Source organism: Colius striatus, chromosome 15, assembly GCF_028858725.1.
Source record: "Colius striatus isolate bColStr4 chromosome 15, bColStr4.1.hap1, whole genome shotgun sequence".
NCBI lineage: Eukaryota > Metazoa > Chordata > Aves > Coliiformes > Coliidae > Colius > Colius striatus.
Genome location: NC_084773.1, coordinates 170,034 through 191,638, shown reverse-complemented (window position 1 = coordinate 191,638; position 21,605 = coordinate 170,034). Strand labels below are relative to the sequence as shown.

The 21,605-nt window shown below is 48.6% G+C and overlaps 2 protein-coding genes across 6 annotated transcripts in view; one reads left to right on the top strand and one right to left on the bottom strand.

The window, feature by feature from the left end:
* The window catches only part of IPPK (inositol-pentakisphosphate 2-kinase), a 35,267-nt gene extending 21,581 nt beyond the window's left edge, over window positions 1–13,686 (top strand). For all 3 annotated transcript variants that reach the window (XM_062008304.1, XM_062008302.1, XM_062008303.1), the window contains exons 5-13: window positions 2,097–2,218; window positions 2,673–2,762; window positions 3,293–3,351; window positions 3,772–3,844; window positions 4,863–5,142; window positions 6,988–7,138; window positions 8,276–8,378; window positions 9,540–9,619; window positions 10,587–13,686. In XM_062008304.1, coding sequence (XP_061864288.1) covers window positions 2,097–2,218; window positions 2,673–2,762; window positions 3,293–3,351; window positions 3,772–3,844; window positions 4,863–5,142; window positions 6,988–7,138; window positions 8,276–8,378; window positions 9,540–9,619; window positions 10,587–10,812 — 1,184 coding nt within the window. In that variant the 3' untranslated portion in view covers window positions 10,813–13,686. The remainder of the gene's footprint in view (window positions 1–2,096; window positions 2,219–2,672; window positions 2,763–3,292; window positions 3,352–3,771; window positions 3,845–4,862; window positions 5,143–6,987; window positions 7,139–8,275; window positions 8,379–9,539; window positions 9,620–10,586) is intronic.
* CENPP (centromere protein P) overlaps window positions 13,526–21,605 on the bottom strand; it is a 152,002-nt gene continuing 143,922 nt past the window's right edge. For all 3 annotated transcript variants that reach the window (XM_062008309.1, XM_062008310.1, XM_062008308.1), the window contains exons 7-9: window positions 16,887–16,966; window positions 14,154–14,245; window positions 13,526–13,878 (exon numbers count right to left, since the gene is read on the bottom strand). In XM_062008309.1, the coding sequence (XP_061864293.1) occupies window positions 13,754–13,878; window positions 14,154–14,245; window positions 16,887–16,966 (297 nt within the window). In that variant the 3' untranslated portion in view covers window positions 13,526–13,753. The remainder of the gene's footprint in view (window positions 13,879–14,153; window positions 14,246–16,886; window positions 16,967–21,605) is intronic.

The window sequence follows — 21,605 nt, the reverse complement described above, 5'->3', positions numbered from 1 at the left end:
ATTTGCCTTAATATTCCCTTTCACACAAGCCTGTCTGACTTACAAAGGGACTTCTCTAATGCTTCAGATTTCTGGGCCTGTCTCATGTGGCAAGTGGCATTCAGCTGAACATGGATGTGCTTTTGTTGAAGTTTAGAAAAAGAAAACAAACCCCAGCATTTTGTCGGAGAGAGGAGGTTTCTTTTTGCTCATTCTAATGGAGTACATCTCATACTTGCAGGCTGATGCCCGATGAGGCTTCCCTTTCTGAGGCTTTTGTCTGTCACAGTGTATTTTTCAGAATGGACATTTTTCTTGGCAGTGGAAGCAGTGTCAGAAGACGTGTGTTGTGTGTGTCTCTAGTAACACATGTTTGGAAACCTGGGAGTGTATATTCCTGTCAACTTTGAATTGAAGTCTCGTAGACGTTTCTCTGTTCCAAGGGATGGGTATGGAGGAGGGTAATTGAAAGGCTTTATCTACGTAATACTTCTCGATCTGAGTCTGAAACCGTTTTGCTGCTTTGCTGCTTCTTGGGGTTATATTAAAAAATGCTATTTTTAAAAGGATGGCAATTGCAGAGGAAGGTCTTGCTTTCAGTTGTGAGCTCTTGAGGAGAGGGAGGACAACTTTTGTTCCTTATGCGTTCCCCTTCACCCACTTACTATTCTGATGTAAACTCCGGAATGCCTGTGAGCAGGCTGCACACCGGCTAAGGAGCTGGGCAAAGCCACTTGCAGGTTCTGTTTAGATTTACACTTTCTCTTGAACTCCTGAAGAGTTTATGCTGTTCCTGCCAGTTTTCACAGATTCCTCTAGACTAGACTGAGGGATGGCAGTTCCTGCAGCTCCAGTAAACAAACGTGAGGTGACAATCTCTGACTCCAGTTGCCCGTCTCTGTAGCCATTGCTGGGCACTGGTGTGCACTCCTGATGTGGTTTAGGCTCACCCAGGAACAAAGTACCCAGGGCCTTTGGAGCCCCCTAAAGACAGGGAGGGCTCGCTCCCTGCTTAAGGTCCCTGGCAGAACAGACCAGGCTACTCACCTTGGGGAAGCAAACAAAACTTGATTCGCTCCACTACCAACGAAAGACATAACAAACAGAAACACCCAACACAAAGCAATGCAGGGTAGGGCAAATGGTAAAAAGTCCAACCAGCTCTTTAAGATGCCCATCCCCCCACCCCTCCCCTCTGCCCGGGCTCAGGCACCTGATCCTGGTGTCATTACCTCCTCCTCTCGTAAGTGGCTCAGGGGCAGGGGATGGGGGTTGTAGTCAGTCCTTTCCCCGTGGCTGCTGATGCTTGTCTCGCCTCAGGGCAGGAGGACTCCTCATGATCCTCCCAGGCTGGGCTGCCCTGCACGGGCCGCTCCATGTGCATCCATCCCAAGGCCTGCAGCTGCTCTCTGCTCCCCCTGGGTCAGGGTCCAAAGCACTTGCCCCCTCTGACACGGGGTCCACTGTGCTCTCCCCCTCCAGCACGGAGTTCTCCCAGGGCTGCTGGCAGCCGTTAGTGCTGCCATTGCCCTCCATGGGTCGCAGGGGCACGGCTGCACTCTCGCCACAGGCTGCAGGGAGGTCTCTAGTGCTCTTCCCTTCCTCCTCTGGCTGCGGGGTCCATCTGGTCGCCTCCATCTTGTCCCACTCTTCCATCTCCTCCCACGCACCACAAATTTCCCTTCTTAAATAGTACTGGCAGAGGCACCAGATTGGCTGGAAGTGGGTCCAAGCCCAGAGGTGGGGGAAGTTTTGGGAACTGTTTATGGGGGCAGCACTGCAGCCCCCTCCCCCTGTTACCAAGCACAAGTGGCTCCACACAAACCCATCACAACTCCCTCACAGTTGTCGGGTCTCCTGCTAATGCCTTTCTGGGATGCACTGAGGTATGGGTGCCAAAAGCAGCTCTGGGGCACTCGGTGGGCCTGGGAGAGCTCTGAGGGTACCCCTGCTGATAATGGAGCGGGCAAGTCTACTCAGGAGCATCATTGGCTAAAGCCTGCTCAGCCGTGGCCTGTCTGTTCCCACCTCCCCCTGCCTGGTGAAGGAGGTCACCAGAGAGTAAAGTAAACAGTCCTCACACCTCACTGTGTTGTGCTGGTTTGTGTTTTCCCCAGAGTCTCGCTGTGACAAAGACATGGACACTCTCAGTGGTTACGCCATGTGCCTTCCCAACCTCACCCGGCTGCAGACCTACCGCTTCGTGGAGCACCGGCCCATCCTCTGCATAGAGATCAAGGTGCTTGGGGGTTGGTTTGTGTTGGGGAAGCAGGTACTGGCCAGAGCAGTTCCTGAGGAATGCAGCAGTGAGACAAAGCAGAGCTCACCGCTTTCACTGTTGCCTGTGGGATGAAATATGTCCATCCTGCAGGGGGTTGGGCTGGATGATCTTTTGAGTTCCCTTCCAACCCTTAAGATTCTGTGATTCTTCCAACTCATCTTTGGAAACGTGGGGAAATTCCTGGGCATTACTAGGTTTTTCTTGGTGGCCATAGCAGTTTTGTGTGTCCTTCTTTCTTAAATGAGGACTCTCAAATAATTTGGAGTAATACACAGCTTTTAAGTGTTGGATGTTGATTCTGTTTTCAGAGTTGTAAAATTCCCCTTTCACAGACAAGGTTTGCATCTTGTTTGCCATTGTCTTTCTATAAAACACCTTTATATTTATAGTCTCTTTTGTTTATTTGTTTCAGCCAAAGTGTGGCTTCATCCCTTTCTCCAGCCATGTTTCCCAGGAGATAAAGCACAAGGTGTGTCGTTACTGTATGCATCAGCATCTAAAGGTAATTATTTCTTTTAAGTCATCTGCTTTCCTTTGACTCTGCTGTGCTTTATTGGCTGCCCCAGTCTTGCTTTCCTGTTGAAACTTGCTGAAGGCTTTGATAAGAGTGAAGACAGAAGGTGGATCCCAGTTTGATTTGCTGGGTGTGAATCTAGTGAGAGATGGAACAAGTTCTGTGGGAAGCTGGGAGCAAATAAATACAATATTAGTCTTTGAGGATTATTACTGCTGTTGCTCCCAATTGCCTTGGCAGCCTCAGCTCAGCAAATGCATAGTGGCAGCTGGTGGCAGCACATGACCCGCTGGCATGGCCATGAGCCCTGTCCCTGTGTGTGCCTGCCTGCAGCTCACGCTGCCGTTGCAGTGGCTGGAGCTAAATGGGACTAGGAAGGCCCCCAGTAGTCATGAATTTTGTGTTCTAAGTGCCAGGGAACTTCTGAACACAGGATGTTAGTGCCTCACACGTGGCTTAAAGCAGCTGAGAGGAGCTGTTGCAGGAGGAGTGGCTAACGGGCTGTGGGTTTCCAACAGGTAGCCAATGGAAAATGGAAGCGACCGAGTAAATACTGCCCGTTGGATCTCTTCTCAGGGTAAGGCAGTGTGTGTCTGTGCCAGAACTCCCTGTGTTACACATTGCTTAGATGATTCTGACTTTCACTGTAGTGAAACTACATACGCTGTAGTGTATGATCAACACCTGCTTGTCTGACCTCTGCAGTGAGTATTTCTGGTGCTATGCACCTCTTTACACCTCAGGCAGGAATCAGAGTGGCTCATTAAAGTACCAGTGCCTTTTGCTACCTAACATAGAAAAGAACTGTTTCACTGACTCAGACTTGGAAGTTCTAATTGTGAACAGTCACTTTGCCTTTGCACTGACTGCAGCATGAATGACACATGTAATGGGTGTGTGCACTCCAGGTTCTGATCCCACCAGACTCTCCTGGTGTGGGTTTGAACAGCTACAGGCTGTGGTCAAACATTCTTGGATGTGTTTTTTCTTTCCCTAGAAATAAACAGAGAATGCACTTTGCTTTGAAGAGCTTATTGCAGGAGGCACAGAACAACTTGAAAATATTTAAGGTAAACCATAAAATCTCTCTCCTTGTGTCTTTCTGCCTTGGCTTTTAAACAATCTGACTTTTGCACCTGAACAGTCAAGGTCTTGCTTCAAACCTGCCTAACCAGCACCATCACTGTGGGACCCACCAAAAGAAGAAGATGGGGAAAAGTTCCTAGTTAGATTTCAGGTTAGGACATGTAGCTGTCCGTTTCCCAGGACTGTCTGAATAGCTTGCCAACAAATGAGCAATAGAAAAAGACTTTTCAAGATGACCAGAGGTTTAAAACTGTTTGTTTCCGCAGGAGAATGTTGCATGTTGCTGCAAATACTTTTGTAAATGACTGTTAACTGACCCCTGCAGACCAAACACACAGCACACCTCGCCCAGGAAGGGAAGTCACCTCTTATGTGGGGGTAAAATAGCAAAAATCCCAAGCAGTGACTGCTGGCTTGTGCAGATTTTGAGGTTAACTCTAGGAAGTAACTTTCTTAACAACCCATTTCCATCATTAAAAGAAACTATTTGAATTATTTAAACTTGTATGAATTGCGGGGGTTTTTTTCCTACTAGTACAGGTAACTATCACATCTTTTGTGTCCCTTTTTTGTTGCCTTCCAATTCCCAGTTTGGGTTTCAGAAGAAGGTTGTTTCACGTGGTGCTTTTCCCCAGTTGACCTTTTTTTCCCCCTTGATTGACTCCCCCCTGCCCCCCCAGCTGAAAGAAAGCAGCAATAGAAACACGTGCTGAGTGGCAGTTCCTGTTTATTTCTCTGATCCCTTACCGTTGGGAAGGTAGTATTTGATCTAACGAGCTTTTGTGTCCTATTTCAAAGGTTGATACCTGTGGTAGCTGGTCAAACTTGAGAGAGCAAATTTGTAAGAGATGGGGAATGTATTTGTATGCAGACTGTTAACCCAGTAACAGTCTCCTGTGCAGTGTCTTAGTGTACTAAATCTGATGCTTTGATAGCTAAGCATGAATAACTGGATTTCATGAAGTGCCTACATACTCTTCCTTTCTTTTCCCTCATTTGCAGAATGGGGAGCTAATTTATGGCTGCAGAGATGACCAGGACTGTGTCTCTGACTGGAACGAACTCGCACGTCACTTAAAACCTTTCTTCTTCCCTTCCAACGGGTTGGTCAGTGGCCCCCACTGTACAAGGACAATTGTTAAAGAACTCATCCACGTTATAACTATGACGCTACTAAGTAGTACTGATGCCTGCAGGGCAGGTGACATGAAGACAGTTCCCATTTCACAAGGAAGAAGCTACTGTGAAGCAAGTGCTTTTAATAAGGAGCTAGTGAGAAATGGTAAGAAATCATTTGAGCACTGTCAGTAATTAGCTATTGATATGTTAATGATTCAGATCTTTGCCTCTCTCTTGCTGTTTGATACAGAGAGATCTAGATAGACTGGATGGCTGGGCCAAGGCCAATGCCATGAGTTTCAATAGGCCAAGTGCTGGGTCCTGCCCTTCAACCACAAGCCCCAGCAGTGCTACAGGCTTGGGGAGCAGTGGCTGGAAAGCTGCCAGGCACAGAGGGACCTGGCAGTGTTGGCTGACAGCAGCTGAACGTGAGCCAGCAGCGTGCCCAGGTGGGCAAGAAGGCCAAAGGCATCCTGGCCTGGATCAGGAACAGTGCTGTCAGCAGGAGCAGGGAGCTGAGCGTTCCCCTGGACTCAGCTTTGGGGAGCCCCAAAAGGACATGGAGGTGCTGGAGAGGATCCAGGTGCTGGGCTACCAAGCCAGGAAAGGATTTGGAGCATGTCTCAGATGGGGAAGGGCTGAGGGATCTGGGGCTGTTGAGCCCAGAGAAAAGAAGGCTCAGGGGAGACCTCACTCTCTACCACTACCTGAAAGGAAGCTGTAGCCAGGTGGGGTGGGTCAGTTCTCCCTAGTGACAAGCACTAGAACAAGAGGAAACGACCTCAAGTGTCACCAGGGGAGGTTCAGGCTGGATGTGAGGAGGAATTTCTTTGGTGCCAGGGCTGTCAGGCATTGGAAGGGGCTGCCCAGGGAGCTGCTGCAGTCACCGTCCCTGGAGGGGTTTCAGAGCTGGGTGGATGTTGCACAGAGGGCAATGGGCTGGTGGGTGATGGGGCTGGGACAGAGGCTGCACCCCATGAGCTGAAAGGGCTCTTCCAGCTGCAACCATTCTATGATTCTGTGATATGAGAACAGAAATGGTGGAGTTTTAGTGACCTTTAAAAAATGAGTTCTGAGCTGTGAAACTGCCTGAGGTTTGTTTTTAACGTGAATGACCTTGTAGTGAGCACTTTTAGCACTGGATCCAGTGAGAGGGATAGAGGTAAATTCAGAGGAGAAATGGAGGATAATGGCAGTTGGAGCTGGCAGCCATCACAGCTGTTTCAAACGAGTGGGGGATTTCCCTGTCCTCTGTGAAGAGATTTGGCTGTTTTGGTTGGTTATGTGCCTCCTGCTCTTGCCTTTCCCTCTCCCCAGCCAGGGTGTAGCTCCAGTTCTTTTACCACTGTGCTCCTGGTAGAGAGGGAAGGTACAAGCAGGGAAAAGGAATGGGAAGTGGGAGCTGGAAAACTGTAAATAACGTTAATTCCTCAGTGCATGATTTCATAAAGCTCTCATTGTTCAAGATGCTGTGAAGTTGCCCTAATTACACAAACAATATGTTTCTGACCCTGATTTTGAGCAGGATCTTTTGCATTGCTGGTTGGTTTTGTTGTGTTGTGTTGGAGAAAGAGCTGTCTTACAGCAGTGATAGCAAAGACACACTTGCTTATACTAGATTGCACAGACCCAGTGTCTGGAGTGCTAAATCACTTGCTGCCAACAGAGCACACTGATGAAAGGGGGTTGGTGCCTTCGAGCTTGGGTGAAGAACTTGGTAGACTGAAACAAGCAGATTGCAATGGAACTGAGTGGGGTTTGGAGGTTTGGTCTGTACAGTGTGTATAGCAGGTGTTTTACTCTGCAGCAAACCTTTGCTGGTTACTGACTGCACCCAGCACCTTAGTGGTTGGAAGCTGAAGTGTTTGGGTTTGGGTTTTTTCCCCCTGCCTCTGGTGATTGGTCTCAGGAGTAGCTGGGTTTGCTTTGTGAACAACCATGTGTACTGGCAAAGTGAAGCAAAGACACTGCTCATCTCTGCCTTGTTTGAAAATACATTTTCTTCTAGGTAAACATAAATTGGAAAGCTCTGGCTTACCGAGGGGTTGTCTCCTTTATAAAACCCTTCAGGCTCAGATGCTGGACACGCTGGATATTGAAGGGCTCTATCCTTTGTACAGCAGGGTTGAACAGTACCTAGAGGAATTCCCTGAAGAGAGGTGAGACTTGATGCCTTTGCTTTTCAGCTCTGATGAAGTGGGTGTGCAGACAAGATTGGTTCTTTGCAGACACAGCTGTTTGATCTCTCATTACGTTGGGTACGACCTTCCTTCATGGTATTGCAGAGTCTGGAGTTCTTACTTGAAATGCCAGAGGACAGAAAAGATGAGTTGTACTGGTAAAAGATTTGATGTCAGTCATCATGGCTTGAATTTTTAAGTCATGATTACTGGAAGTTCAGAACAGGGTAAGAGAGAAAAATTCCCAGCTCCTTAACCACAGGAGTTGTAGATTTGAGGAAAGATGCAGCAGAATGGCTGATTGCTTTCTCCTGCCTCCAGTAGCACGCTGCTACTTTTGTTTTTGTACTAGTTTTGATGACAGTGGCTGTAAAAAGCCCTGAGCTGGCTGCTGTCCGTTGCGAGGCTGTGCTGTCGTTCTGCCGGTGCTCACACGGGGGCACTCGGGCTTCACTTGCACCACCTTGCTGCTGCTGCTCCTGCAGCTCTTCGGGCTCCTCTGACAGGAGCTGAAAGGTCATCTCGTGGGCCACGGGGTGGCCTCCAGTTCTGCTTCAGTCGCTGCAGCCTAGCTTACTCCTATATTTATACATTAAACAGGTGATTTGAAAACGTGTGTTCACCTGCAGGGTGTTTTTGTGCTGCAAACCTGCTTTGATGGGTTCAGCGTCTCAGGACCTCGGGTATTTCACGTGGGAAGGCAGAGGCAGCCCAACAAAGCACCCCCTGGTTAGCTGGGTTTGGAGCAGGGCCTTGGCAGGTCACCCTGTAGCCCCAGTGTTCTCAGCAGGGCCTCTGGGAGCTCTGGCAAACTGGTAAGGCACAGACAGTTTTGCAGAAACTGCTGTTGTAGTGATGCACAAGTGGCAGTGCATTAATGACTCCTCTCCAAAAAACCCCAACCCAAATCCTCAGCAGCAGCAGATCCTGAGGTACAGGAGAGTAACAGGGACTGGTCCTGCTGTCAGAGCTCCGGGCCATCAGCCTCTTGCCTTGTTTATTGGTGTGGCTGTCGGTTTGTTCTAAGGTGAGAATCTGTGCTGCTGAGGAAAGATCTTACTGTAAAACAGAAAATCATCTTGGCTGTCTGTAAATCTTCTTTTAACATTTATCCAGAAGTACATTACAGATAGATGGACCTTACAATGGAGCGTTCTATGAGAAGCTGCTAGATCTGTCGACGGAAGATGATGGGACAGTGGCATTTGCACTAACAAAGGTAATTCTGCTGTGCATGTCCTCCAAGCCTCTTTAGCCTGCCTGTCCTCCTGCAGGCCATGCTGGGGAGAGGGAGGGCTGGTGGCGGCGGCACCTAAGAGCAGTAGAGGGGAAGGTGGCCTGGGGGTGCTGTGGGCAGCAGGATGAGCTTGAGCCAGCAACGTGCCCTCATGGCCAAGAAGGCCAATGGCATCCTGGGGTGGGTTAGCAGGGCTGTGGGCAGTAGGTTGAGAGATGTTCTGCTCCCCCTCTCCTCTGCCCTGGTGAGACCACATCTGGAATATTGTGTCCAGTTCTGGGCCCCTCAGTTCCAGAAGGACAAGGAGATGCTGGAGAGAGTTCAGTGCAGGGCCACAGAGATGCTGAAGAGAGTGGAGCATCTCCCTTCTGATGAAAGGCTGAGGGAGCTGGGGCTCTGCAGCTTGGAGAAGAGACTGAGGGGTGACCTCATTAATGTTTACAAATACATAAAATACATACAGGAGGATGGAGCCAGGCTGTGCTCAGTGATGGCCAATGACAGGACAAGGGGCAACAGCTACAAGATGGAACAGAAGAGGTTCCAAAGGAACATAATGAAAAACTTGTTCCCTGTTGAGGTGAGGGAGCACTGGCAGGGGCTGCCCAGATGGGCTGTGGAGTCACTCGTGGAGTCTCCTTCTCTGGAGACATTCCAACCCAGCTGGATGAGTTCCTGTGTGCACTGCTCGAGGTGGTGCTGCTCTGGCAGGGGGGTTGCACTGGATGAGCTTTCCAGGTCTCTTCCAGCCCTTGAGATTCTGTGATGCTGTGATGACTTGGCAGAGCTCTGTGCAGGACACAGTGTAGTTGTGCCATGACAGCAGATATGGTTAAAATCAAACATGTTTAGCACCAGTTCTTGAGAGAAAAATAAAGCTGGTTATTTCCCTTCTAAGACTGGGGAAGCATTTGCATGAACTGGTGCTGGTTTGGCCCTTAAGAGGAGTGTCTGTAGGAGATAAAAATGGTTCTTAGCCAGGAAAGCACTTGCTCCTGCCGCCTGTTACACAAGTAACTGCCAGCTCTTAAAGTACCAACATCCCGAGTGTCCTGCTGCCTGTCTGATACAGAACAGCACACTCTGTACACTAAGGGAAATACAATTGTAAGAGGACATTCGTGCTCTGTTTGTGTTGTGCAGGTGCAGCAGTACAGGATAGCAATGACTGCTAAAGACTGCTCCATCATGATTGCCCTGTCACCCTGCCTCCAAGACGAATGGTAAGGGACCTGCTTTTGAGTGACTCCTCACTGAGAAATTGAAGGTGCATCTGCACAGTTCAGTCAATTCAAGTAATTGGTTAAAAAACAGGCTTTTTTTGAGGGGGGTGTCCAAATACTTAGCTGGGAGCGTATTAATATGGTGAAGCTGATTCAAGACAGGACAAATGTCTGTTTCTGAAGAGTTTTAGGTTGATGAAAGGGTTCAGGCTTTACCCCTTTCTTGAAACTGGAGTTGACAACTCATAGTGGATGTACATGGTCTGAAGTAGGCTCAGTTTTTCTGCCGTGGTGTCCTGTTAGAGCTTTGTCAAGCAGAGTTGCCTTTAAGTGCCTGATGAGTGTAAAACCAAGGCAGTAATCACGAGGGGACTCTGGCTGTAAGGGGAGAGGCTTTGCCACACCACTGTCCATGTGGACTCGTGTCTGCTCTTACATGGGAGGGTTGCTTTGCCCAAAGCCTTGTTATTGTGTTTTCTGCCTTTGCCCAGCAGTTCTTGAATGAAAGCTGCTGGTGATGGAGATGACTTGTGCAGCAGCTGACTGAATCCTCCGTCCTTCAGTGCTTACACACCGATTCTGATACTCAGTGTGCATTACCTTCAACCTAAGCAGGAGCAGACTTGCAGTGGTTCTTTCTGCTTCTGCTAGTTCCTGAGACTGCTGCTTCCTATGCACACTGCCTAGAGGCAGGTCAGGCCTCAGGACAAAGCCACAGAACCTGAGTACAGGTTTGGCTTGAGCTGGGTGGGAGCTGGAAGGAAAATGGCCAGAAGTGACACCAGCAAGTTCACTGTCAGACTGGGCAGGCTGGAGCTGTACTCTCCCAAATGTCACCCTGGCTGAAGTTCACTGCTGAGGCTCCTCAGGATAAGATGAGAGTCACTTTTGCAGGGGAGCTCAGGACACACACCTGAAGAACGTTGGCTTTGGTGACTCAGATGTGCAATATGGTTTTGTTTTCCAGCTCGGAGCAAAGACCCGTGGTACTGACGTCCAAATCGAGATTCACTTTCTCTGTTTCTGTCCTGGACCTCGATCTAAAGCCCTATGAAAGCATTCCTCATCAGCACAAACTCGATGGCAAGATAGTAAACTATTATTTGAAGAATGTACAGGCCAAAGATGACCCAGTTATGTCCAGTCTCTTCAAGGAGAATGAAGACTGCACATTAGTTCTTCATAAAGTGTAGCTGTTTCTGTAAGGCTGTTTTTACTCAGACACATTAGAAAGTGAAAGGTTAACAATTATGGTGATTTAAACAATTTTTCCCTATTGTGTTCAGTGCATTTTTCAGCTGTGAATGTTTTTGCTTTAAGAAATGACTCCTAATTGATATGCCTTTTCAAAGAGATGGAATCGCACTAAACCACACATTTGCTGTCTAACCTTAATGAATGTATTGACTGGTGACAGAACAGGTAACGTGCCATACCTTGGAACTAGAGGACACATCCCATTAATACTCGAAGCCTCCTTCCTTAGAGTCGAAAGAGCACAGAATTAGAGGTTTCCTGAAGTGTTGCACTAACATAGAAAGCCTAATAATTACTAATGAGAGAACTGCCTTGGAGCTTGTGCTCTGAGTCTCACTCCTGCCTACAAGGAAGAGGGAATGCTCTGACAAACCCCAGTGTGAAGCTTGAGCATTACAGCCCCTGCCATGCAGTGGAACTGGCTGCCCAAGGGGTTCTGCTCTGTGCAGCTCCTGTCTGGCTGCACAACAACCCAAGTGCTGATGCTTGAGAGTGAGACCACCAGGCTGCCCCCACAAGCTCTGTGATCACCTTGTAGCTACCAAGAGCTTCTGAAACTAAGTGAAAAGGGTTAAAAGGTGAAGGTCTCAGAGTGTTCTGGGGCAGCTGGGGTGAAATCCTCCACATACTGGTCTCTTTTTCCCTACAGATGAGATGCTGCTATTGAAGGTGAAACCACAGCTCGCTCTTCCCCAGTTGAAACTGAGCAAAGACAGTGACATGTTCTGAGTTTTACAGATTGCTTTGGGTTGCTTGTGCCAAACATTGGCATTACTTCACTGTATCCCACACCTAGTGTAGTGTCAGCAGCTGCTTTCAGGATCCTTTTTTGTAAGTGACCCAGAGAAGAGGTGACAGGGTGTGAGTCTTTGCAGGGGTCACTTTCTCAGGCCCAGTACTGGAGCTGACCTCCTCTCACTGCTTTGCTGGGTAAGTGCTGCCATGAAAATGTTGCAGGAAGAGACACTCTGAAGGAAGATCCCGAGTAGGAGACTTAGGATCTGTTGAAAGCTGAAGGCATTTTGTCTGAAATCCCTTTTCCCCCCAGCTGGGGGTAACCCACCCTGAGCTGTGTGATCTTGGCTTCCAGGCTGCTTTCGGGGGCTACTTTCCCAAATAATGCAGGGTAGCATTAAAAAAACCCACGTGTTGAGATCCCAGCCTCATGTTTGAGTTGTTGTGTTTTACCTGAATTTCAAAAAGCAAACCCAGAAGGCCCTGTCTGTTGGCACAGCTCAAAGAAAAGCATCAACTGGGGAGCAGCAGCCCCAAGGCTCTGCAGGGCCGTGAGCTGGCAGCTGACAGTGGCAGCAACAGCCTCCTCTCTCCAAAGGAAACCTGGAGTGAGAGACAGGGGTTGTGTTTCTAAATGCATAAATCCTCCAGCTGTTAGAGGAGGGGAGGGAGGAAGGAAGGACTAAGCCACTAAGGTGTCAGGTTCTTATGCTGTAACTACACACATTTCATCCACAAATGGAAGTGTGTGTGCTGATCAAACAGCTTCATGTTCATGCAAGGAGCTGAGGAGGACATAAGGTAAAGGTTACACAAAGCAGGCTAAACCAGTACCCTGTCAGTGGATAAGGTAGCAATGAATTTTGCCTGTCTCCTGGATTCTAAACTTGAAATTCGTCTGCCTTATCTCTAAGGAGATGTTTTATTACAGAGTTGCTGTTCATCATGACCCAACCTCTGGCCTTGCTCAGCTGTGGGCTCTGACAGAAACCAGTCTCACCTGTCAGTTTTTTCTGACCTACCAGAACAGCAGGAGACTGTATTAGTGATCAGATAGTATGTTTATAATACCATAATCTCCATCTACTGTTACTTTAGTTCTTGATTTCGCCACCCATTTCACTGTTGCTGTAAAATATTTTGTCATCACTTCTAGAGGGGGCAGGCAGTCGTACTGCTGGCAACTTCAGGGCACCTGTGGGCTCCAGCTCTCCTCATGCACCTCCAGAGTCCACAGTTGCTGGTTTTGGCTTCTTCACTCCAGGAACAAGAGCTGTTGCTCCCCACCTGGGCAGTCTGTGACTGGATGAGGCAGGTGGGTGGTGACAGCCAGGGGTGCATCTGATAGGGGTGAAGGAAGCTCAGGAGACATCTGCCTCATCAGCTGTGTTTCTTCAGGGATGAATGTGTGAAATGTGATACTTTCATAGTGTATTCCCTACTAGAATTTGCCCCTTGTGGTAGGAAACCCAAGCACAGCGCTGCAGTGAGCCAGGGGTTAACTCATCCAGCTCTGCAGAAGCATGATGCTCCCTCTTCTTCAGTTCAGTGCTGGCTCTGCTCAACACATTGTGGAAAAGAGTCCCTTCATACAGTTACCCTTTTTGTGTTGGTGTTTGGGTTTTTTAAGCATAGTGTGTCTTGGAAGTCTTCAGATTGTCTGCTTCCACCCTAATTTAATGAGAAAGCTATTTAACTCTTGAACAGACTCCTCAACACTGTTCTCTTGTCATTCTAAAAATCACTGTACTTCTACAGAGCTGTGAAATGAAATGGATTTTTATGGACTTGATTCTGACAGTGCATGATCTTTTAACACTTTCCAGGTATCTAGAAACATTAAGGAGATAAACCACTCTGGTACATTAATGATTCAGAAAGATGATAAATTTATAATGAAATCACTCTGTACATGTAACTATTTTATTTGGCATTTTTGTATTTAAATGGCTGTATTTATTTTCCTGTCATGACAATTTATATATAACGTGCCATAATTGTACAGACAGCATGGGTCATGAGTATGGTTTCTAAATGGAAAATAACTTAATGTTTATATTCAATAAAACTATAGACCATGTAACACAAAGACCTTCACTGAATCTGCTTTGGCAGTGTCTCCCTGTGGGCAGGTGCTGCTGGTTAGGGCTCCTGGCAGCCCAGCACGCTGAGCAGTCCCTCCAGGGCCGCCTCGATGCCCACGAGCAGCAGCGCGCTGCGGAAGCGCCCGGCCGCCTCCGTCACTGCCGCCAGCCTCTGCTCCAGCACTGCAAGGGAAACACAACCAGCAGCGTTACCCCAGCCCTGCTGCCCACAGCAGCTGCCAGGATCTGTGTATGGGGATCAAACAGGGCCCCTGCTCTCGGGGAGAAGGGGAGGTAAACCTTTGCTTGGGGATTGGTGTTAAACCGCTCCCTGCCGCGGGATTTGTGTTTCCATCCCAGCTACAGCCAGGCTGTGGGACAATGGGGACAGGCACTCTGCCTGAGCTCAGAGTGAATGGGTTACCTTGCTGTAAGGGCTGTGGAGTGAATGCTGTTACCTTGCTCTGGAACTTTAGTCAACAGATCCAGGATAGGCGTGGTTCTCCCTTCTTCACTGATACGTATTCTCCACACAACAATTAGTTCAAACCTGCAGCATGTGCACACAAAAGTCAGGTAAATCTTAACCAAGCAACTGCCTTTAAGGTTTCTTCGAAGCAGGACCTAGAGGAGGCAGCAGCTTCAGGCTCATCACGCTTTTACACAAAATTCTCAAGTACCACAACTTTCCTGTCTCTGGCTTTGGGAACCAGAAATGACATCTGAGCCAAGGGCAGGGGTGAGTTCTGGCTGCACTCAACTTTCAGCCTCAAGGCTTTTTTTTAGTTTCTCCTAGTTCTTGCCTTCATTTCTCAGGAGTGTTGAGTCCCCTTAGTGCAGTGGGAGAAAGTACAATGGGAAAGAAAATGAGAGGGAGACCCCCCCTGCCCCATCCCTTGTAGCACCTGGAGGTCAGCTGCAGCCTAACACAACCACTGCTTCAGGAGGGGGTTGTGCAACCAGCCCTGTTGGGGCTGTGAGACCAGCGCCACTGACACTGTTAATGGCCCTTTCTGAGAATAACAGCTCTCAGGGCTGGATCCAGCCAAGGCTCAGAGTCCTGCAAGGGTTCGGTTTCAAAAATAACTTGTTACTACTTCAGGAGTGGTTTTGGTGCTTTTGTAGGGCTGTTAGTTCCCGATTTCCCAGTGGGACAAGTACCCCACACTGAGCCATGAGGCGACTGGTGTCTGCAGGGGAAGAGTTTTTCTGGCCAAGTGCACAGGGGTGGCTCTAGAGCAACACCAGTAGCAAGTTTGCTGCTTTAGAACATCCCCATCCTGCACCTGGTGTTCCCCTCTCACCACTGCCTCCAGGATGCCTCACTGCCAGGAAGGCTTTCTGACCCCAGAGCTGAGCTGGGCAGTGATGAGGAGTCACTGTGGGCAGACATTCCCTTTCTGACCAATTCTGACGATAAAAGTTTCCTTTAAATACAATCTGTCAGCCTTTTGCCACTCACTGCATTGTCAACAGAGTCCTTTGAGAATTTGTGCCCAGCTTGTCCTGGGATTTTGCAAATTCACATGCTGGTGTTACTTCTACCAACTCACTGAAAGAAACGTTCCTAAGGTCATGTGTTCCGTGACTGTGGGTGAGAGGGAGCTGTAATGGAACTGGGCACCTGTCAGCAGGAACAGAAGATAAACGACAGCAGCTTGTTTTCCAACTGTGCTGGTTCAACACCAATTCATTGCAGCCACCCAGAGTCAAAGCAGTTAGTTTTACGTGGCCAGTTTGGCTGAAGCCAGGCAGTGCTGCCTGGTCAGGTTTATTTGCTGTAATTCCACAGGCAAAGGTGATGGAGGGAGCTCTTTGGGTATAAACTGATGCATGTTACAGCAGAGGTCTGATAGGAGAAGGAAATGGCCTGAGCCCTTTAAAAACAGTTCTCCTCTTGGCCCTTGCAGAACTCCTGACAGTGAGGGTTATCTTGTCTTAGATGCAACTTCAGGGTGTTCTTCTCTTTGTTTAAAACATAAACCCACCAGAAGGTGTCTGGCAGGGAGCCCAAACAAAGCCAGCACCTGTGCTGGGCTCATCCCAATAAACCGCAGCACAAAGATCCCTTCCCTCATCCTCTCTCCCTCACTGGAAATACACAGCTACAGTTGCTCTCAGCAGCAGGGGAACTGCAGTTTTCTTTACATTCTTTAATGGCAAGAAGACCAAAGGACTGGACTTTGCTTCAGTGAGTCATGATGATGGCACCTCCTACCCCAGCAGAAGGTGTGAGCTGGAGCTGCCGCCCGCAGCCGTCCCCTGCACCAGGGGCTGAGCTCCAGCCTCAGGGACGGGGCTGCTGGGGCACAGGGACAGCGGCTGCCATGCCCAGAGCCCTGCTCATGGAATGCAGAAACAAAACCAAGGTGGCACAAACCCAGCTGAGACTGGCATGTTTGCTGATGCCTGAGGGGGAGGATGCATCCCACATTCCTCAACTTTGATTTAGACTCTTCACTGTAGCAGCAGCTGCCAAAACCAAGACAGTAACAGATATATTTTCTGTTTGAAATGCAAATGAAGATCCTGCTAGAGCCCTTCATTTTTTTCCACCCATCATTTTAGTGGGTATATGTGGTGGCACTATGCCTGACTGACTTTCTATCAAGGCCACATGTGCCTGTGCACGGATTTGGGGTGTTTTTTTTCATAGAATCACAGAACGGTGGGGTTGGAAGGGACCTTTAGAGCTCATCCAGCCCAATCCCCTGCAGAAGCAGGTCCCACCTAGATCGGGTCACACAGGAACATGTCCAGGGGGTTCTTGAAGCCCTCCAAGGAAGGAGCCTCCACACCCTCCCTGGGCAGCCTGGGCCAGGGCGCCTTCACTGAAACACTGAAACAGTTTTTCCTTATGTTTCAATGGAACTTTTTGTGCTCCAGCTTCATCCCATCACTCCTTGTTCTGTCACTGGATACAACAGAAGAAAGTGCTGCCCCAGCCTCCTGACACCCACCATTCAGATGCTTGTAAATATTAAGATCCCCTCCACCAGTTTCCTCCAGACTAAATATTTGTTTGTTTGCTTTTCTCCTTATGTTTTGAACGTGTGGCTGTAGCCCTAAAATGTAACACACATCATCCAATCTCTGTTTGGACGCCCTGTATGCAAAAACTGACAATGTTCATGCAGATTATCTATAGGCTGTCACTATGCATTTCCCAAGAAATGTACTTATTGGCTTACCCGGAAAGTTTGGGGTTCCTCAGGATGATGTGGTCTCCCAGCAGTCCTTCTGGAAGGGTGACAACATCAGGATATTTGGTCTGAAAAGAAGAGGTTCAACAGGGTCACAAAAAGGGCAGCAGACAAAGGTGGTTTCCAGCCAGTGCCTTCCAGTTGCGGTGAGGTTCATTAGGTTGGACTTGTAATAGTAACAACACTGTTTGAAGTTTGGACTTTTAAAAGCTTTGATGGCTCGAGGTTTTGTTGGTTTTTTGTTCAGTATCGTTCATGTGATATCAAGAGATACTTAAACTCGCTCCTCTCAGAGGAACAAGCAGCATCACGTACTTGCACAAACAGGCCTAAGGAGTTCCTGGGAAACCTCGAAAGACTATTTTATAGCTCTGTTCTGTTACTTTGGTTTAATAACACAGTATAATACATCACCAGTTCACCCCACCTTGTTTCAGTGACCTTACTAGCACACACTTCTGAGATTCTGCGAAACTGAATCACCAGTCTCCATCCAGCACATGGAAAGCCCAAAGCAACAACAGGCAACAAGGCACCAAAGCCACCACTGCTACCTAAACATAACGGGACAACGGAGGCATAATGAAACAACTACAACTACCCACTACTAGTCAACTTCCACCTTGCTGGAGGTAGAGCTCTTTTCAGTTCCTACAGTGTGCAGAGGCTGACAGCTGCTCTGTTACTTGGATCGTGCATCTAACATTTAAACAGAAGAAAAAAGCTCTTTCAGTGAGTTTTTTTCAGTTCAGTGAGGGAGCCCTGGCACAGGCTGCCCAGGGCGTTGTGGAGGCTCCTTCCTTGGAGGGCTTCAAGACCCACCTGGACACTTTCCTGTGTGACCTGCTCTAGGTGACCCTGCTTCTGCAGGGGGTTGGACTGGATGAGCTCTAAAGGTCCCTTCCAACCCCACCATGCTGTGATTCTGTGATTTTATGACCTTGAATTTCTTAAGACTCAGAATTTTTGCTGTAAGTATTTTAAAAGCAGGTAAAAGAAAAGTAGGATTCTGCAGAAGTTGTGCAGGATGTGACAGGTTACTCAGAGTATAACGAGATGCCTGCTCATCAGGGTACTGAGAAAGAGCCCAGTTACTGCATCCTTTGTCCCTGCAAGAGAAAACCTCCGAGACACAGCCTGTTGTTGTGGAAACTTCCTCCCTGTGACTCACTCCTCGTGTACTAGGTACAAAGCTACGTTCCAAAACCGGCCATTTATAGTGTGTGAAGAGTCTGTGAGCCCCAGGTGCCAGGGCAGGCGGCGTGCCTTGGGGAACAGGCAGTGCTGGGCTCGGGCAGCCCGGCAGCGAACGCCGGGGTGAGAGGATGACGCCTCATCTGGCAGACGCAAATTGCTACCAGATGTGACCTCGCTCTGCTCTAGGAATTTATGACAAACCGAACGGGGTTTGTGCAGGATGCCAAGTGACATAAACCACATGGAATTTGCCAGCTTTAATTACTGCAGAGCAGCTAGTGCTGTATTTACCATGGGGAGAAAGGCCGAGCGCTATCCTGGGAACAAAGACACGGCAGGGACAGCAGCGCGTGGGAGCTGCAGCATGGAAACAGGGCTCATCTCAGGGCACTTGCTGAGCACAGCAAACATCTTCAGCTTTACTCCCTGTGCAGTTATGCCTCTCTGGTGATAACATACAGCAAGTTTTTCAAGCTTTCCATCTCAATGACCCCGTGTGTGTCTTTGACATTCATCTGCCCGGTATCACGAGCCCCAGAGAATCCCGCAGTGTCGTCAGCTCCAGGTTGCAAACCCTAGAAATTTAGGATTAGCTTCTATCTGGTAAACTCAACTTAAGCTCCTTCTTTACAAGAGATCTCGATATACCATAGCTAAACACTGAGTCATGTTTTATCTGCATCCACCCATACTGAGACCTTTGGGAATCACAAGAGAAAAGGGATCAGAGCAACTAGATATGAGTTGCAGTTTTCAAGCTGCTGTGAAATGTAGTCATGGTTTGTTTGAGAGTTCCTGGGTAGCTGCCATCGCCAATGCATCTACTCCCAGCTAGTGGGTGACATTTTCTGTTGTACAGAAATCTGAGGTATCTCAAGGAAATCTCAGAGGGTATAATTTTCTGTTGTATAAAAGCTTCCTTGTGCGTGGGAGAGAGTGCGTTGGGTGAGTTCAGCTTCTTAGCAGGAAACATCTTGGCAATCTGCAAAACACGCCAAAAGCTAAACCACAATTACCTACAACATCCCTTTTCAGGTGTATTCCATGCTAAAATTGAAGTCATAGCTGTAGCAAGAAGCAGGACCTGGCCCAGAGCCCCACTGGGAGGTGTCTGCCCATCTCACCTGAGGGCACCCCCGGAGCGACCAGCTGGCAGAAACAGGAAGCAAAACCTCCACATCCCAGCTTAAGCAATGTTAAACCATTTAGGGAACAAACCCCAGGAAATGCAGTCACATGCTCTGCCTTTCATGCTGCACACAGAAAATGTCATGTCACACAAAAAACATCATAAAACCTTAGTGCTTTAAAACACCAGAGGCTGTGCTGCCATTCAGCCAGATCTGGGCAGGCTGAGAGTTGGGCATAGAGGAACCTCATGAGGTTCAACAGGGTCAAGGGCAGAGTCCTGCACCTGGGAAGGAGCAATCCCCTGCACCAGCACAGGCTGGGAGTGGGCTGCTGGAGAGCAGCTCTGCAGAGAGACCTGGGAGTGCTGGGTGATAATAAACTGACCATGAGCCAAGCAATGTGCCCTCGTGGCCAAGAAGCCAATGGCAGCCTGGGGGCATCAAGCAGAGTGAGGGCAGCAGGTCGAGGGAGATTCTGCTCCCCCTCTGCTCTGCCCTGGTGAGGCCTCATCTGGAGTCCTGTGTCCAGTTCTGGGCTCCTCAGCTCCAGAGGGACAGGGAACTGCTCGAGAGAGGCCAGTGCAGGGACACCAAGATGATCAGGGGACTGGAGCATCTTCCTTCTGAGGAAAGGCTGCGGGACCTGGGGCTGTTCAGTCTGGAGGAGACTGAGGGGGGATCATTAATACTTCCATGTTTTTAAAAGGTATTTGTCAAGATGGGCTGGCACTTTTTTCTGTTGTCTCAAGTGACAGGACAAGGGTAATGGACAAAAGCTGGAACACAAAAAGTGTCCCACACTTGAAAATACTGTTAAGGTGAGGGAACCCTGGCCCAGGCTGCCCAGGGAGGGTGTGCAGGCTCCTTCTTGGGAGGTTTCCAAACCCACCTGGACACCTTCCTGTGTGACCTGGTCTAGGTGGAACCTGCTTCACCAGGAGGGTTGGGCTGGATGAGCTCTTGAGAATCCTTCCAACCCCACCATTCTGTGATTCTGTGATCCTATGTATCCCACGTAAAACATGGGAATCTGGCAGATAACAACCAACCAGGCACACAGCCTGCACAAGCTGCGATGGTCGTGATGGAACCACAGCTCCAAATGCACTCCGCGGGTACTGGGTTATCGCCTCATGCTCTCTGTCCTGCAACTTCTCCAAGCTTTCCTCAGGGAAAAGAAAAGCTGAGCAACAAGTGGGGTAAGGACTGACCTCATGTACTGAGAGGTCTCTTGGGAAAGTGAGTAACTCTGGTGGGACCTCATGAAGCGGCTGCTGGGACAGTGAGAGGTGTCCCCCTGAGTAGCCACACAGCAGCCGGCAGAGATCAGCTGTCACGGCAGCAAGCAAAACCTGACTTTAATCAGGAAATATTTTTCCTCAAATGACTTTTAAATGTCAGTTTATGATCAAAAACAAAAGCCCATGTTATTATTACTTCTGGACAGAAATGGTTTTTCCAGCCCCTTCAGGCGTCCAAGCAGGGAATCTTATGGGAACTTCTGTTCAAAACAGACAAGAGTCTTGAATCACGATGGGACGACCATGCTGATGGGATACACAGCCTTCTCGTTCTCCCATGACAGATTCTACACACACACACACACACAGAGCCATCTGACTGAATGCACTTGGAGTATCTATTTTTATACATTATCCCTCAGCTGTTGACAATCCCAGCCCTGCAATTTTCTGCATGCTCACGTAAGGAAAATGTTTCAAGTTATCCACATTAAGAGCCATGAGTAAGAATGCCAGGCAAAACTGGCAAGGCAGAAGCTATACTAAAAGCAGACAAATTCATTCCTAACCCAGTTACCAAGAAAACACACTGTTTGAGTGGAAAAACAGTTCACACGTGGTGCTAATTTTGAACCTGGCATTCTGTAAGGAGCGAGTATAAAGAGTGATAAGCAAGTCACGCTGCTCTGAGACCCTCTACGGGAGAAAGCTACTTGTAAATTTAGCAAAGATGCCCCATCTAGGCTCTGATTCAGGTTGCTTTATCGTAGAATCACAAAATGGTAGGGGTTGGAAGGGATCTTTAGAGATCATACAGCATGTGTGTTTTGCTCAGCCGAGGCCAAAGGATCATCCACCGACGCCACACACGTGGTGGTAGCATCAAAGGCCTTAAACAGAAACACTGATGTAACTTAGGGAATTCATACACAAGCTATTTCCAAAAAGGATGAAAAGTCTAGATACTGCAGAATACCGATAGTGACACAATCCAATTCCAGAAGCATGACCTGCACCCACTGCCACTGACCAGTCTGTCACCCCCTGCACGCTGTGAGGCCAGTTGCTTCTGCAGCCCCGCAGCGAGACACCAGCCCTGTGAGGAGGGCCTGCACTCACAGGAGCTGTGTTCTCCATGC